This window comes from Lytechinus pictus, unplaced genomic scaffold (genome assembly GCF_037042905.1).
Source record: "Lytechinus pictus isolate F3 Inbred unplaced genomic scaffold, Lp3.0 scaffold_19, whole genome shotgun sequence".
NCBI classification, from domain to species: domain Eukaryota; kingdom Metazoa; phylum Echinodermata; class Echinoidea; order Temnopleuroida; family Toxopneustidae; genus Lytechinus; species Lytechinus pictus.
The window spans coordinates 3,393,859-3,408,113 of record NW_026974140.1 but is presented as its reverse complement, the minus strand read 5'-3'; the positions used below and the strand labels follow the sequence as shown (position 1 = coordinate 3,408,113).

The following is a 14,255-nucleotide window of genomic DNA, read 5'->3' as shown; positions in this document are numbered from 1 at the left end:
TTTTTTAGCCTAAAAAAGTTCTTGTAATTTAACGGGGCAGTTTGAAACCACCAAGAGACATGTTTTGTGATAAGCGCTATACAAATAATATAAATTATCATCATTATCCTTCAAACCAATTTCTTAGAACAGAAAGCTAGCATAAAATAATGTATCCTAGGTGTTTTTTTTTTCTTCTTAACAAGTCAATTATGTTTGAGAAGTTCTGTTTATGATATACATGTACCTAAAGGAAAAAAAAATTAAGAAAATTTCAGGAGCCAAATTGTTTTTAAATCTAGACACCTTATATGCAGATGTGTGTGTTTTTAGATTTTTCGATATACCATGTGTCTAATTTTTATCACTCAATGAATTCAATATTTTGAAAGAATAATCTTTTATGTAAATTTACTTAAATGGAATGTGGCCAGTACTGAACCACAAAGTCTGAGCATTCTGCTACAGTTGTCTTCAATTCAATTCAATTCAATTTTATTTTCCACATATTGAGTAAAAAACATGCAATATCATTACAATCGAATACATACATAGATAATAAACAATACAAGTATAAAATACAAGTATAAATAGTTACAATATATTACATAAAAAAGACATAGAAAATCAAAATGTGGAGGGGATTGACAAAGGCCATATTGATCTATCGAGGTCAATCCCCAATGAAAGAAAAAAAATGGAATACATAAATTACATATGAAAAAAAAAAAGATACTTGACCTCAAAACCCCAGACAAAGCAAAAGAAAGTAAAAATACGAATAAAGGGGAGGGAGAGGCAAATATAAAACTACCTTAAGGAGTATGAAGGTAACATTTGTATTTCCGTTTGAAAGACAGGAGTGTGGGGGAATGTTTGAGTTCATTCGATAAAGAATTCCAAAGTTTGGGTCCGACATATTGAATAGTGTTTCGTGAAAATGTGTATTTGAAATTTGGAATAAAGAGATCATTAGCTTGTCTGGTTTAGACGACCAGTAAGTGATTTATTTTGTACAAAACATTTATTAAGAAAGTTTGGCAAGAGATTATTGTAATAAGAATACATAAATATAGCAGTTTTGTCGATTATTAATTTGATCTATAGTGAGTATTTTATATTTGGCAAAAAATGGTGCTGTATGTGTACCAGGGTTAGAGTTTGTGATAATTCTTTGCACGTTTTTGAAGTATTCTTAATCTACTCAAAGAGCAATCAGAACAATTTCCCCAAACAATATTACAATAGTTAAAATGCGGTAAAATCATTGTATAATACAGATTAAGAAGGATATTCAAAGGTAATATAAGTTTAAGTCTGTTCATGACACCTAATGTTTTTGCTACTTTACAAGATGATAATTACAAGTACATGTATATTTTGTATTTTGTACCTACAAAAAGCAAACATTGTAATGATTTTGCATTAATACAAAGCTGTAGCCTGCAGGCATCCTTTGGCACCTCATATTTACAATGTTTGTAGCATGGCTATTAAACAGGCACATAATATCAAAATCAAACACCTCCTACTACCATACTATACCATGGGAAGTTGATTATTAAAATTCTTTCATATAATAAAATCGCTATCTGGATCAGACTAATTGTAGATCAGACCACCTTGGTGGCATGAGCTGATAAAATGCTAGTGTTTTTAAATCATTTGTAGCTCATGATTAAGCCAAGTCAAAGACCACTTCATATACATAGTGTATGATCTATTGGATCTAGTACAAACAGATCTGGAAAATATTTTCCTCGTGTAAATGACCCACATACCACTGGCCTATCTTGTCAAAATCAATTAAGAACATAGTGATATCATTCAGAAAAGTGTCTGTGTAAAAGAAGCTTGACTGTAATTGTGTGAATACTAACCAGTGAAATGCATCAATAAATTGTATGTGACAAGAAGATATCTCACTTTGCATAATCTGTAAACTTAATTTCAATGTTTGTTATTAGGGTTTCATATTGGACTCATCTTCTGACTATTCAATATTGACTTAAAATGAAAAATGCAATCAAGTTCATAGTAAATATGCATTGGAGGAGCAAGGAATGTCGGATGTGTGCTCTCAGTCACGCAGTTTCTTTGAAATATTATTTTAGACCATGTACCATTGCGAAGTTTGTTGCTTATGAATTTAAGCTTAATTGGGTTACCAAGTGATATTTTGTAACTTTACACTTCGCATGTTTCATACTCATAACATAAATGCAGTGTACATACATGTACATGTATGTACACTGCATTTATGTTATGTACATGTACATGTATGCTTAACAATGAATTTTGAAAAGTAAGGGGAAAAAAATGCTGCCCACTATTCTAGATTCTTTTGAAATACATTATACACACCTGTACCTGCCCAAATTTTTGCTTTTTATAATGAACTGTGGTTTGCCACCTCTATTTGTATCTTTTATAAGTTTTTATATAAGTTTTTATATAAAATACAAATAGACAGGACAAACCAGTTCATTATGAGAGAGCAAAAACTTGGGCAGGTATATATGTATTTCAAAAGAATCCAAAATATTGGGTACCATAGGTATTTTTAACCCATTGCTACAATATGCAGCAATGAAAGTGACAAAAAAAATCAATGGGTATTTAACAGATTGTGATAAAACATAGTAGGTTTAAAGATCTTCTTCAATATACCTTCACTATCCTTGAATTTCTTGATGGCCATCACTTCTTTGGATTCCTGCAGAAAAAAAAAACACGAATTATTTGGAAAAGAAATTAATAGTTGGAATTGTAAAATAGTAAATAGTAAATAATTTTCAATAGTGACTTAATACCTTATTATAACATAACGGTAGGTACATAAAAATTGAAAATACATGTACACGTAGGTCCAATTTTACAGCACATGCACTTGTATCCAGCACTACAGTGTATACTTCATAGGAAACTCAAGACTACATTGTTGCTACATGTAAAGGTACTTTTGTTTGGAAATGTGGATGTATAAAATGTAGACATACATGTGTACTTGCTTTGTTTGGTTATGCATCTATATGTAAAAATAAAACTTTGAATAACTACAGTGTACGTACATGTAGAACTAGATATAGAACTGAAAACATCCATTCACGATCATATAGTTGACTATAAAAATTATGCATAGGAGTACAGCCTACCTCTGAAAATCACTTGCAAATTTGGCTTCTTTACAGGCTAAATACATATAAAATCTTATATGCATCAATAAAAGAAGTAAAGGACTTTGACTGCATTTGATGCAACTAAAGCTCGCAGTAAACCATCATAAAATCAATTACTCTATATTGTCTGATCTTGAAATTAATTTTTTCATAAAAAGATACACATCTATTAGCATGAAAAGGTTAAATGGTTTATTAAAACAAAATACTCTACATGTACATTTGAAATTATCACATCTATAGATCTACTCTTGAACCATTATCCACAACGACAACGTACAGAGCTACATGTATAATATCTGATTTGAAAAATACCTGTACGGCTACCGAAATCTAGGTCAGACTCATTTCATATCTGGTTCTATGCAACACCCAGTGCTAGTATAGTGAATATGCACACGTTATAAATATCAACTCCATGGCAACAATGAACACATCTCGCCTAATCCCCAGTGACCCTTACACTAATTTGGGAAAATTGAAATTAATGCACTTTGGAAATAGACACAAGATGTGTGTACCTCTATGCATGGGTTATCCCATTGTGACCCTATCTTATTCATTTTGGTTCACAAATGAGCAAAGCTTTATAAATTGGTAGATAAGTAGATTTCTGGATACGAATTATCAAGCATGAAGAGACAGCATTTATAATTGAACTCTTCAGAGAGACATACTTATGCAAACAATGGGCTGTTAAATCACTTTATTTGCCAAGAGAAGATAACCATAGCTAGCAACCTACTACAGTGTTGTGGCTAGGCAACTTCATTTATCTTTTAAGAATTTCACAGTGGGCATATACATACTGTACACATGTAAGTATCGTTTGCGATATTTTGCACCTTACATAAAAATGTATAACATTTAGGTGTAAACTGCAAGCAATTGAGATTTTAAATAAAATACACCCGTAAACAAGATCAAAAGTCACTGGATTTCAAAGAAGAACAGTGTACATCACTACTTCACTGTTCCATTGCACTTTGGTTTGAATTTTCATCCTGGATGTAGTTTAGGAAACTTAAGGTACATGTATATATGTGCCATATAGAATTTCTTTTTTTTTACACTGAGGCAGTCTTCCCTTTAATTTGATTATAGTGTTCTTGGAATATAAAAAGGATATTCATGAAAGTATTTGAGAGTACTATAAATTTTACTGTACACAAGTACATGTATATTGTACACTTGTATTATTTGCATCAACGTGATAAACTAAAAAATACAATATTTTAGCACAATTTGACAAACAGATTTACATTACCACACAGCATGAAGTTTTGTAATTATTCAGCATATTCATGACTTACTATTTTCAGAATGCTGATTCTGATTTCATATAAACCAAATTTACATTTTGGCAACATAGGCATGAGAAATTGGTAGAAATAAAAGACATGAATTTTAATACCACCCAGAACCAGGCATGGATATTATTTTTTTAACATGACTGCTGATACTGCAGCGTATACAGGAAAATAAAGGAGTCTAGAATTTAATTAATTCTCAGCATTTTCCAAGCAATTCTTGATTATTTTTATCCTTACTTTATTACAAAGTCAGACAGTTGACTTTAGTTCAGATTGTATTTTCAATCGACTCTATGCCTTGATGGTCTTATGTAATCCAAACTCATTCAGTAAAAGTGCCAAACTGGTAAATAGAACTCTAATAATAGTAACCACAGTCCACTCTAAGTTTTGTATCTAACTTGCTCCCTTTGTATACACATGGGATGCATCCATGCATGTTTGTCAATTGTAGTCTGACCGTTGGGTAAAGCAGTTTATTCCTTCATCCCTTCCTGAATTATTTCCACATTCAATAATCAGGCAGCATAAAGATTTCTGTTGTTAATCCATCCCTGCACCCAAAATATTCTTATGCTGACTTTTAAAGGTCAAGTCCACCTCATTAAAATGTTGATTTAAATCAAAAGAGAAAAATCAGACAAGCGTAATGCTGAAAATTTCATCAAAATCGGATGTAAAATATTAAAGAAAGTTTATGTGACATTTTGAAGTTTCGCTTATTTTCACAAAATAGTTAAATATGCACAATTTAGTCACATGCAAATAAGAGAATCAATGATGTCCCTCACTCACTATTTCTTTTGTTTTTATTGTTTGAATTATACAATATTTCAATTTTTACAGATTTGACAATAAGGACCAACTCGACTGAACCATTAATAATAAACAATGGTAATTCCATATGTTCAGTGAGAAATAAAACTTTGCTTCACAGGACAATGAGAAAATTAGAATATTTCATATTTCTTATAATAAAATAAAAAGAAAAAGTGAGTGAGTGATGTCATCAGTTCCCTCATTTGCATACCAACCGGGATGTGCATATAACTATTATGTGAAATTAAGCAAAACTTTAAAATGTCATTTATAACTTTCTTATTTTACATCTGATTTTGATGAAATTTGCAGTGTTATGCTCGTTGGATTTTTCTCTTTTTATTCAAATCAACCCTTTGTTGGGATGGACTTGTCCTTTAAATTTGAATCATCTTGCAAAGTTCAATCACATTTTGCAAAGATGTAAATTTGAAATCATAGCATCCAAAAGGGAACCAAATCTAGCCATCTTGTCTCATCATAAATATAAGGCACATTCTATTATCATAGTTCAACAGCATGTCTTGCAGATTTGTGAGAGATGGTGAAAAAGAAGGAATGACAGCAGTTGTCTCCACATAATGTCAGCATATTAAAGTTGCATTGCAAATTCCCATCAACATCACATCTCAATGTTGTACAAGGGTATATTTGGAGAACTTTATTTAAATTGTATACATTGGGAGTTCATAGTGTTAACTTAATATATATCTCTGAATTATCTGAATAAATTCATACTGGATGTATCTTTCCTCAGATTTTTTAGGTATTTTTCAAATGTTTGTAACAAAAATTTGCTCTCCATGACTTTGAGGGAAGTATGTGGGTTTTATAAATCACCATTCATGATTTCTGAGCATTTTCTAGGCACTACATCAAAAGATCACTGGGTTATCCCTCCTTCCCAATGAAATTAAAAGGATGGGGGAAAAACTAAAGTATATAAAATCTTATAGCCTTTTGAAATAATCTAAATTTCTTTTAAGTTTTATTCTTTGAGCAAGGGCAAATCCATTTTATAAGCCAATCATCTAATCAAGACTCATCAATGCTATTGCTACATATAGCACAATAATCAATAATACAATTTATCAAGTGTGCACCATGTACATTATGTAAAAGAATTTCCCAATATAGTATCCTCGCTGTGAAGGAAAGTTTGGAGAGGCAAATTCTGATACAAACAAGATTTCCATTCAAAACTATAAAAGGTAAACAGAATAATTCTTACCTTATGTCTGCATTTCATTACTACACCATAAGCTCCTGTAATAAAGAAAAACATTTAAAAAATAAGTTACATGTATGAATCAACATTAAAAAACAAGCAAGTTTATCCTGGTCTCCATCTTTCCCATTGAATATTAGTGGGAAAAACAACAAATGCCTACACATTATAGGCACATGACATCTTTACCCTATTCAATGATAGTGATACAAATTACACTTTATAAGCCCCCCCCCCCCCAAAAAAAAAAAATAAAATGAATAGATAAATAAATAAATAAATAGGGGCCTATATAAATAAATAAATAAATAAATAAAACAAAAAATAAATTAATTAATTAATTGATAAATAAATAAATAAATGAATGAATGAATAAATAAATAAATAACAAGAAACTCCAGAACTTGATGGGGGCCGGCTACTGGCTACATCATTAAAAGCCGTTTGAACGAATCTTCAGGTATTCCAAAGATATTTTTCAATTAATCTTTCAAAAGGTGATTTGTTTTGATCCAAAGTATTACTAACTAGTAAGGGATGATAATATTTCTACATGGACAAAACTTTCACATCTTCGTAATGACTTCCCCTCAGTTATTCCTCTGAATCTAAATCAATTATTCTCATAGCTCAGACATGCCATACAAATGAATGGGTTTGACTTCCCACCTAGTAAACCACAATGATCACTTAATCCTCTAAACTCATTGAGAAGAGCAGCAACCCATGGACACTCTGTGCCAATCAATAGGTGCAGTATTGCACCCATGGTTTCTAAAGACCATCTCCTTTAATCTCATTCAGTGTACAGTTTGCTTTGTGCACACCTTTCATGTAGAACAATGACATGAGCGAGATGGGGTTCTGCAGCTATGGCCTTGAGATTTTGGGATATATCAATATGTTCAGTATTAAAACCAATTTGATCTGGCAGATATTGTAGATGCGCGTATCACCTACATGTACTCCCCTGGGACAGTACCCGGGGGGGGGGGGCCACTTACATTGACGAATGGATACCATGCGCGACCAAGAAAACACGTAAAAAGGATGTCTTTTTCAAGATAGGGCACGTTACGTACGTAACGTGATAAGGGTGTCAAAAACACAAAAATAATGAAAAAAGGGTATCTATTTCGCTAGGAAAGCTACGTGTTTAGGGTCACATTTGCGGGGATGATAAAACAAAATTAAAATGTTGTATAAAGCATGTCCTTTTTGCCCCAATACTACGTGTTTAGAGTCCCGATTTGCGCGAGGTGAGGAAGATGGGGCCGTAGGTACTAAACCAAATGGTGTGTAAATTAGGTAAAACCGACGACCGACGGACCCATGACACAACAATAAAATATCGCTGTATACTTGTTTAGGGGTTCATTTCAGGGAATATTTGCCAAGAGTATAGTTTTGTTTCCAATACTTGTTAAGGGTAGAGTTTGAGACGCCAATACTTGTTAAGGGGTGCATTTTCAGAACATGGAAAATACGTGTTTAGGGTGCTTTTCGAGACCCCGTGGTCGCGCATGGTATCCACTCGTCAATGGAAGTGGCCCCCCCGGGGGACAGTATCAAAATATAAGTAAGTTACCATGTTATATTACGTCCTCATTCTATGAAAGAAAAATATAACTTGAAGTGAAACTTTTGAACATTTTAGCCATTTCATAGCCTGTTGGAGTGAATGGAAGATTTTATAGTTAGTCATCACTGTGACATCACCAATTGAGCCAATTTGAAAACTCCATCCATGGGTATAGTGACTACCAATTTTCACAAATTTGAAAGAAAAAAAATCATAACTTTTTAATATCATTTGTCCGATATCATTCAATGTTTCACCTAATTATTTTTCTGATTTTGTTCTTTTTCCTCTAAAGAACTTTTTTTTTTAATAGCAGCTGGTTATGATAAAAAAAACATGGCCCAGAAGTGCATAAATTGTTTTGTATTTGGATGATTAAAGCCTGTCTAAAGCTTTGGTAAAGGGTCCATATTGTGAACTATAATTGAGTATCATCTTACAAAGCAATCAAGTGTAGAGGGCTAGAGGCCATTCGATCTTCTTCCAACTGCCACTTCTCTGTGAAATTTCAAATATTCAAATCTCAGATATCTAGCACCCTGTCTCAGATATTTTTTTTTCTATTTAAAATGGGTATTTGAGCACCTATCATATAATTTAGTGATTAGATATCTGAAAGCTACACTAAAACAAATATATATCCTAAGAGTCTTAGCCTATACCATGCTTTATAATAGGTTTTCATAGAGAAAAATAAAAACACACATATTTCATTTTGATTGGGCTAGGATGGGGCACCCAATCAAATTAGATTTTTATGTAAAATTGCAAAGTTTATCTTGCAAAATAAATTGTTTTCAATCCTCCACATCATAGGAATACACATTTAACCTTAACCCTAAACTGACCGGGGGGGGTTGAATCAACCCCCCCTCAACATTTTCTGCGATCACTTCGCCGCGCGAAATTTTTTTACCGCGCCACTCACAGAGTTTATACTTTCAAGTATCGCGCATCTTTTGAGACCAAATTTGCGACGCCCGGGTACGCGGTTCCGAAATTACGCAACATTTCGTAAGTGCATGTCAGACCAAAAATTGTTCCAAAACGTGATTTTGTGTACAAAGTCAATGCAAATTGAGTTTTCTCATCTTATTCATAAAGATACGATTATTTTTGCTTTAAACAGCTGAAATCAATTGATTTTAGCATAATTATGCTTCAAAAAGGTTGTGCAATAAATCTGGTGAAAAAAACAAAGAAAAACAAAAGGTTGAAAAACATAGAAATACATAAGAAATTCATAAAACAATAAAATACATAAGAAATTGATTTTCAAACCAAAGTTTTTTTCAATTGTGATTGTTAAGAATGCTACAAAGAATATTTTTACCAAAAATTAGCATTCTAGGAGCTTTATTTAGTGAATTAGAGCAAAAAGTATAATTTATGCATAAATTAGCATAATTAATTCATATAAAATAAAATCTCATTATTTTTGAAAATTTTACCATACAGCCCTGTAGATTACATCGCACTCTACCAGCGTGCAAATTTTTGCGGCGCTAGCGCGATCGGCGGCCGAGATCTCAGGGGGGGGTTGAATCAACCCCCCCCCCCCCCGGCCACAGAACAGCCAAAAAAGCCCGGTCTAGTTAGGGTTAAAGAAAATAACACACAGTCAGCAAAAAAGCACTTTAAAGGGGAATTAAACTTTTGGAACAAGTAGGTTTGTGTCGAAACAGAAAAATAAAAGAATAAGAACAGAAAAATCGGACAAATAATGAGAAAGTTATGAGCATTTGAATATTGCAATCACTAATGCCATGGAGATCCTTCCATTGGCAATGTGACAAGGATATGTGATGTCACATGTGAACAACTTTTCCTTTGATGGACTATGAAATACCCCCAAAATGTCTCTTTTTGTGTTTTCTTATGGTGATACGAACTCTTCGTCGATGATGTATTCTTTGAAAATCTGTATTACTTGCCCTCCTATAGAAAGAACACTTGATCTACTGATAGATGTGATAAAAGAGGCAGTTTAAGTGAAATATATACCAAAGTAATGGGGAGAGTTGTTCACAAGTGACATCGCACATCTTTGTCGCATTGCCAATGTGAGGATCTCCATAGCATTAGTGATCGCAATATTCAAATGCTCATAACTTTCTCATTATTTGTCTGATTTTTCTCATACTTTTGTTGATCTGTTTCTTTGATTTTTCTGTTTTCACACAAGCTATCTTGTTCCAAAAGTTTCATTCTCCTTTAAGCAGTAGAAATGAGAAATTTGCTCAATAGTCACTTCACTAGTATTTGGTGCAAATGTACTTTAGCAGTTTGGGGCATATTGTACAAAAGTCTCTGAATATCTTGGAGATAATCTCCATGTTTCTTCTTCGCTTATTCTTCTTCTTTGGGTATACTGCATCAAGCCCCACAGTGGGAGCCAACCGGGCAGGGAGTGCGCAGATGTTGATGGCACCATGATGGCACGGAGAGAGAAGATGCTGTTTAGTCTTTGATTTGCTTTATATTATAAATTTGTCATACGTTTCACTTGTTTGGGAGGAAGCACCTCTAATAATAATAAATAATATCAATAATCTTGATACTAAACACCATTTATTTTTTATTGGATCATCCTACAAACTATTGTAGACATTCACCACGATAAAAAGTTTATCGTAAAATATAGCAGCAAAGTAATAACAAATATTGGTGAAGATTTTATGAAAATCCATTAAAGATTTTTTTAAATACATAAATTCGAATTTTTTAATTTTTTTTATTTGTGCCATCAGACCATGTGAGCAGCTTCTCCATATCAAGTAGGGCCTAGTAAAACAAACAATAAAATATAACTTTCTCAAAAATTGAAAGTGGTTCTTACTGTACCATCAGTAACAGACAAATCATTTCATACGGTCCGCTCCAAAAAGTAGTCATCATGGTTCATTAAATACAAAATTTATGCATACTGGTACATGACATACAACATGTATGAGACAGCTGCTCGTTTATGAAGACACAAATAAAAAACTTAAAATTCTGATAAATTTCTTAATCGTTGATGAATTTTCCTCAATCCCTGTTCCAATATTCTTTAATGATTTTTTCTGGTATTTTACAACAAAGTTTTTGTCAGGGTGAACTTCCCCTTTAACAAAAAATGAAATAATCAGAAATTGCCTATTAAAACATATGGTAGGGGGTCCTAAAGCTACGCACCACTCCAATGCGCATGCAATTTCAATTGCAAAATGCGCACTCTGTGTGTGGAGCTAGTGACTGCAGTGTGACGAACGATTCCTATTCAGTTTTTTCTACAGAGGCTGCAATAAATCGCTAAATACAGAGAAAACCAGCAACTGTTTGGAATTTTGGAGTTATATTCTTTTTGATTTCATATTTTTCTATAAGAATATGAACATTATTTAGAAGTCTAGATACAGGAAATACATTTTCTTTGCATGATAAATTGAGTGCGTAGCTTTAGGACCCCTTCTATATCGGGCGGCGAAATCAAGGTGTTCGGAAAACACGGCGGGATTTTCGTATTAATAGTGAGCTTTGTGATATTTTCTTTTTGGTTACGAATCTTTACAATATTTAACACAAATTTGTAAAAGATGATTTGTTAGAATATTAAAATTGGCATAGTTTTTATCGTTTGTAAACAAAGTGCGTAGCTTTAGGTTCCCCCATCACACATTAGAAGAGTCTAACATCATACTTAGATCTAGGCCTATAGCTTTAATGTTAGTCTAGACTATAGATTTCAGTGCTAGTGGAGAAGACAACAACAAAAATTTATTCACCTTCCCCAACGATTCCCAGCACCTCATACTTATTCATCTTTCTGGTCTATAACTGGAGCCCTGGAGCTGGATGGCGAGTGTTTCCTTGAATGAGCATCTAAAATTTGGCGTTGTGCAACAGCCCACAGGAGCCTGAACTTCAATGTCTAACGTTTTCTAAAACTTTGAAGAAAAGTCACAGAGCTAAAATTGTAGAAATCAGAATTGGTATGGTAGACCGGTCCTAGGCCTAGCAAACAAGATAATTGCACAGTTGGTTGCCATTCCACCTTAAATTTTCCAAAAAACAATTTGTTAACTTCAATGTCAAAGAGAATCAGCAGTGCAACTGAGTCAAAACAGAAAGCTTTTTAACTTTTATTAACGTTGCAAACAAAATTAATTCATTTGGCATGTTTTCTTTGGTGCAATCCAATGCAATGGCCAATGGCAATGCGATATCCGGATCCACAAGTTAAAAATTTAGGAAAATGATCATTCTAAAATCTTCTTGGATTTCATTACTTTTCATCTTGAGTTTTCATTTACAAGAATAAAATAATAATTTTAACTTCGTAGTCCTAATAAATATTATTAGGCCTTTTTTAGACTTAATAATACTTAATAGGGTATGGAAAACGAACCAGCGCGGGTTTCTCTGCCTCCACCAATTTGCTGTGATTTCCACCCCGTTGCTTCTGGCTGACACTCAGATGCAACGACCGGTCCAGGCAGGGAAGGCAGATTTTCGATTCAAATCATTCAAAAATGCTGCCGGTTTCGCTCTGTAAACTTTCCGTGATTCAATCCATCTTCAAAATGAAATCCGTATGATCCCCATTTTACAAGAATCCTTAAATGTCCATTTCGTAAATCATTCACAACCTGATCTGATGCCGATGGTCGGCAGCCGCGTATTCGTACCGAATCACCGATCGCGTCGATCGTCGTCGTCCGATCGAAAATACGAAGCGTATGCGCTTGCCATGCCAACAAATTATACATTGATCCGCCTCAAGATGGCGTGTTTAACATTCGTGTTTTGGACATTATTTATTATCAAAAATTGTTTTTGAGCAAAATTTGATGGATCATTCTACGATTTCTATAACATGGGTCAAGTAACTCGGTGAGTTAATCTTTTGACCCCTGAATGAATGGAAGTACCGGTACCATACGCTGCCCAATTAAAAGAGAGACCCATGTGTACCCCCCCACCCCAATTTTCATGCAGATCTCAGGGAACAATAGAGATCCACCTCTATGCAGGGGATATTGAAACCGGGGGCCCGGGAGGGGGGCAGACTTTAGCCCCTACTTTTTTTCAGTAATCATGTGGACTGGTGCCGTGGCCGAGTGGAAAGGCGCCTGAAAGCAGGGTTCAATCCCGGCCACTGTACTTACACCAATGAGCAAGCCATAATTGAAAGTGCATTCACATAAATGAAAAATGCTACAAGTTTATGCATTCTTGGTAACTAGTAATGCTAAGAATTTCCCCCACCATATCAAAATAATCTTGTACCACCCTTGCATGCATAATTATTATACTGTATGTTAAATTATTTGGATAAATACACGAGGCACATTAAACAATTTTGCACACACAAAAATTGCTCCTATCCGGTTAATGTTTGGAATTTATTTTTCTGTCTTACATTAATGGTGCCTTTCTAAAAAACCAAACCCAATAGTTGACGTTCTCACATAACTTACTTGATAATTGACACGCATTAAATTTTGAAAAGATAAGATCCTCTTCTTGTATTAGATCTAATCAATAAAGTGCTTGCACTTCATGCAGGTCAGTGAAAAGAGATATATTCAAATTTATTTTGCAGGTGGTATCTGAGTTTTTAGAAGAAAATCATGGTTTGATTCTGAATTTTAGTTCTTGGATGATATGACACCTAAATCGCTTTAGTGTTAAAATTTTTATTTCTTCTTTCTTTTCTGCCTCTGTCATTTTATATCTCTACCATATGGCCATTTATACCTCTGCAATTTTTACCTGGCATCTCATAAGTTAAAGCACAATTGTTTGAAATAGGCCCAATAATTGCTATTTCCAGAAATTTAATGAAGACTTTTTCATAGTAGGTTTGCCTGTCATAGCAGCATAGTGGGTTCAAAATTTTCCTTTTCATTAACCGCTCAGCTTTGTTGACAAGCAGCAAGGATCTTTTTTTATTATTATTAGAAATGCAAGAATTAAGAGCAATTCAAACAAAACTCCATTGTTTTTCCTTTTCCTAAAACTGAGGTATACTATTTCAGAAAAGGATGGAAGTTTCTAAAAATGTTATTTTCTATTTGAAAATTAAGATGTTGCCTGCCAAATTATTTTGGTTATACCTTCTCTTTTGGCTGATTTACTCACTCAAATGTTAATTTCTCCTGTTATAAATT

General features: G+C 33.5%; 1 protein-coding gene across 7 annotated transcripts in view; it reads right to left on the bottom strand.

Moving 5' to 3' along the window:
- LOC129261019 (cyclin-dependent kinase-like 5) overlaps window positions 1–12,828 on the bottom strand; it is a 45,246-nt gene extending 32,418 nt beyond the window's left edge. For 3 of the 7 annotated variants that reach the window (XR_010296646.1, XM_054899049.2, XM_064114150.1), the window contains exons 1-4: window positions 12,491–12,828; window positions 11,868–12,029; window positions 6,522–6,556; window positions 2,650–2,695 (exon numbers count right to left, since the gene is read on the bottom strand). Coding sequence is in view for 6 of the 7 variants with exons in the window: in XM_054899049.2 (XP_054755024.2) it covers window positions 2,650–2,695; window positions 6,522–6,556; window positions 11,868–11,904 (118 nt within the window). In the remaining variant the exon portion in view is untranslated. Of the gene's footprint in view, window positions 1–2,649; window positions 2,696–6,521; window positions 6,557–11,867; window positions 12,137–12,490 lie in introns of all 7 variants that reach the window. The other 4 variants (XM_064114148.1, XM_064114152.1, XM_064114149.1 and 1 more) reach the window with 2 other exon arrangements.
- Window positions 12,829–14,255: the final 1,427 nt, after the last annotated feature.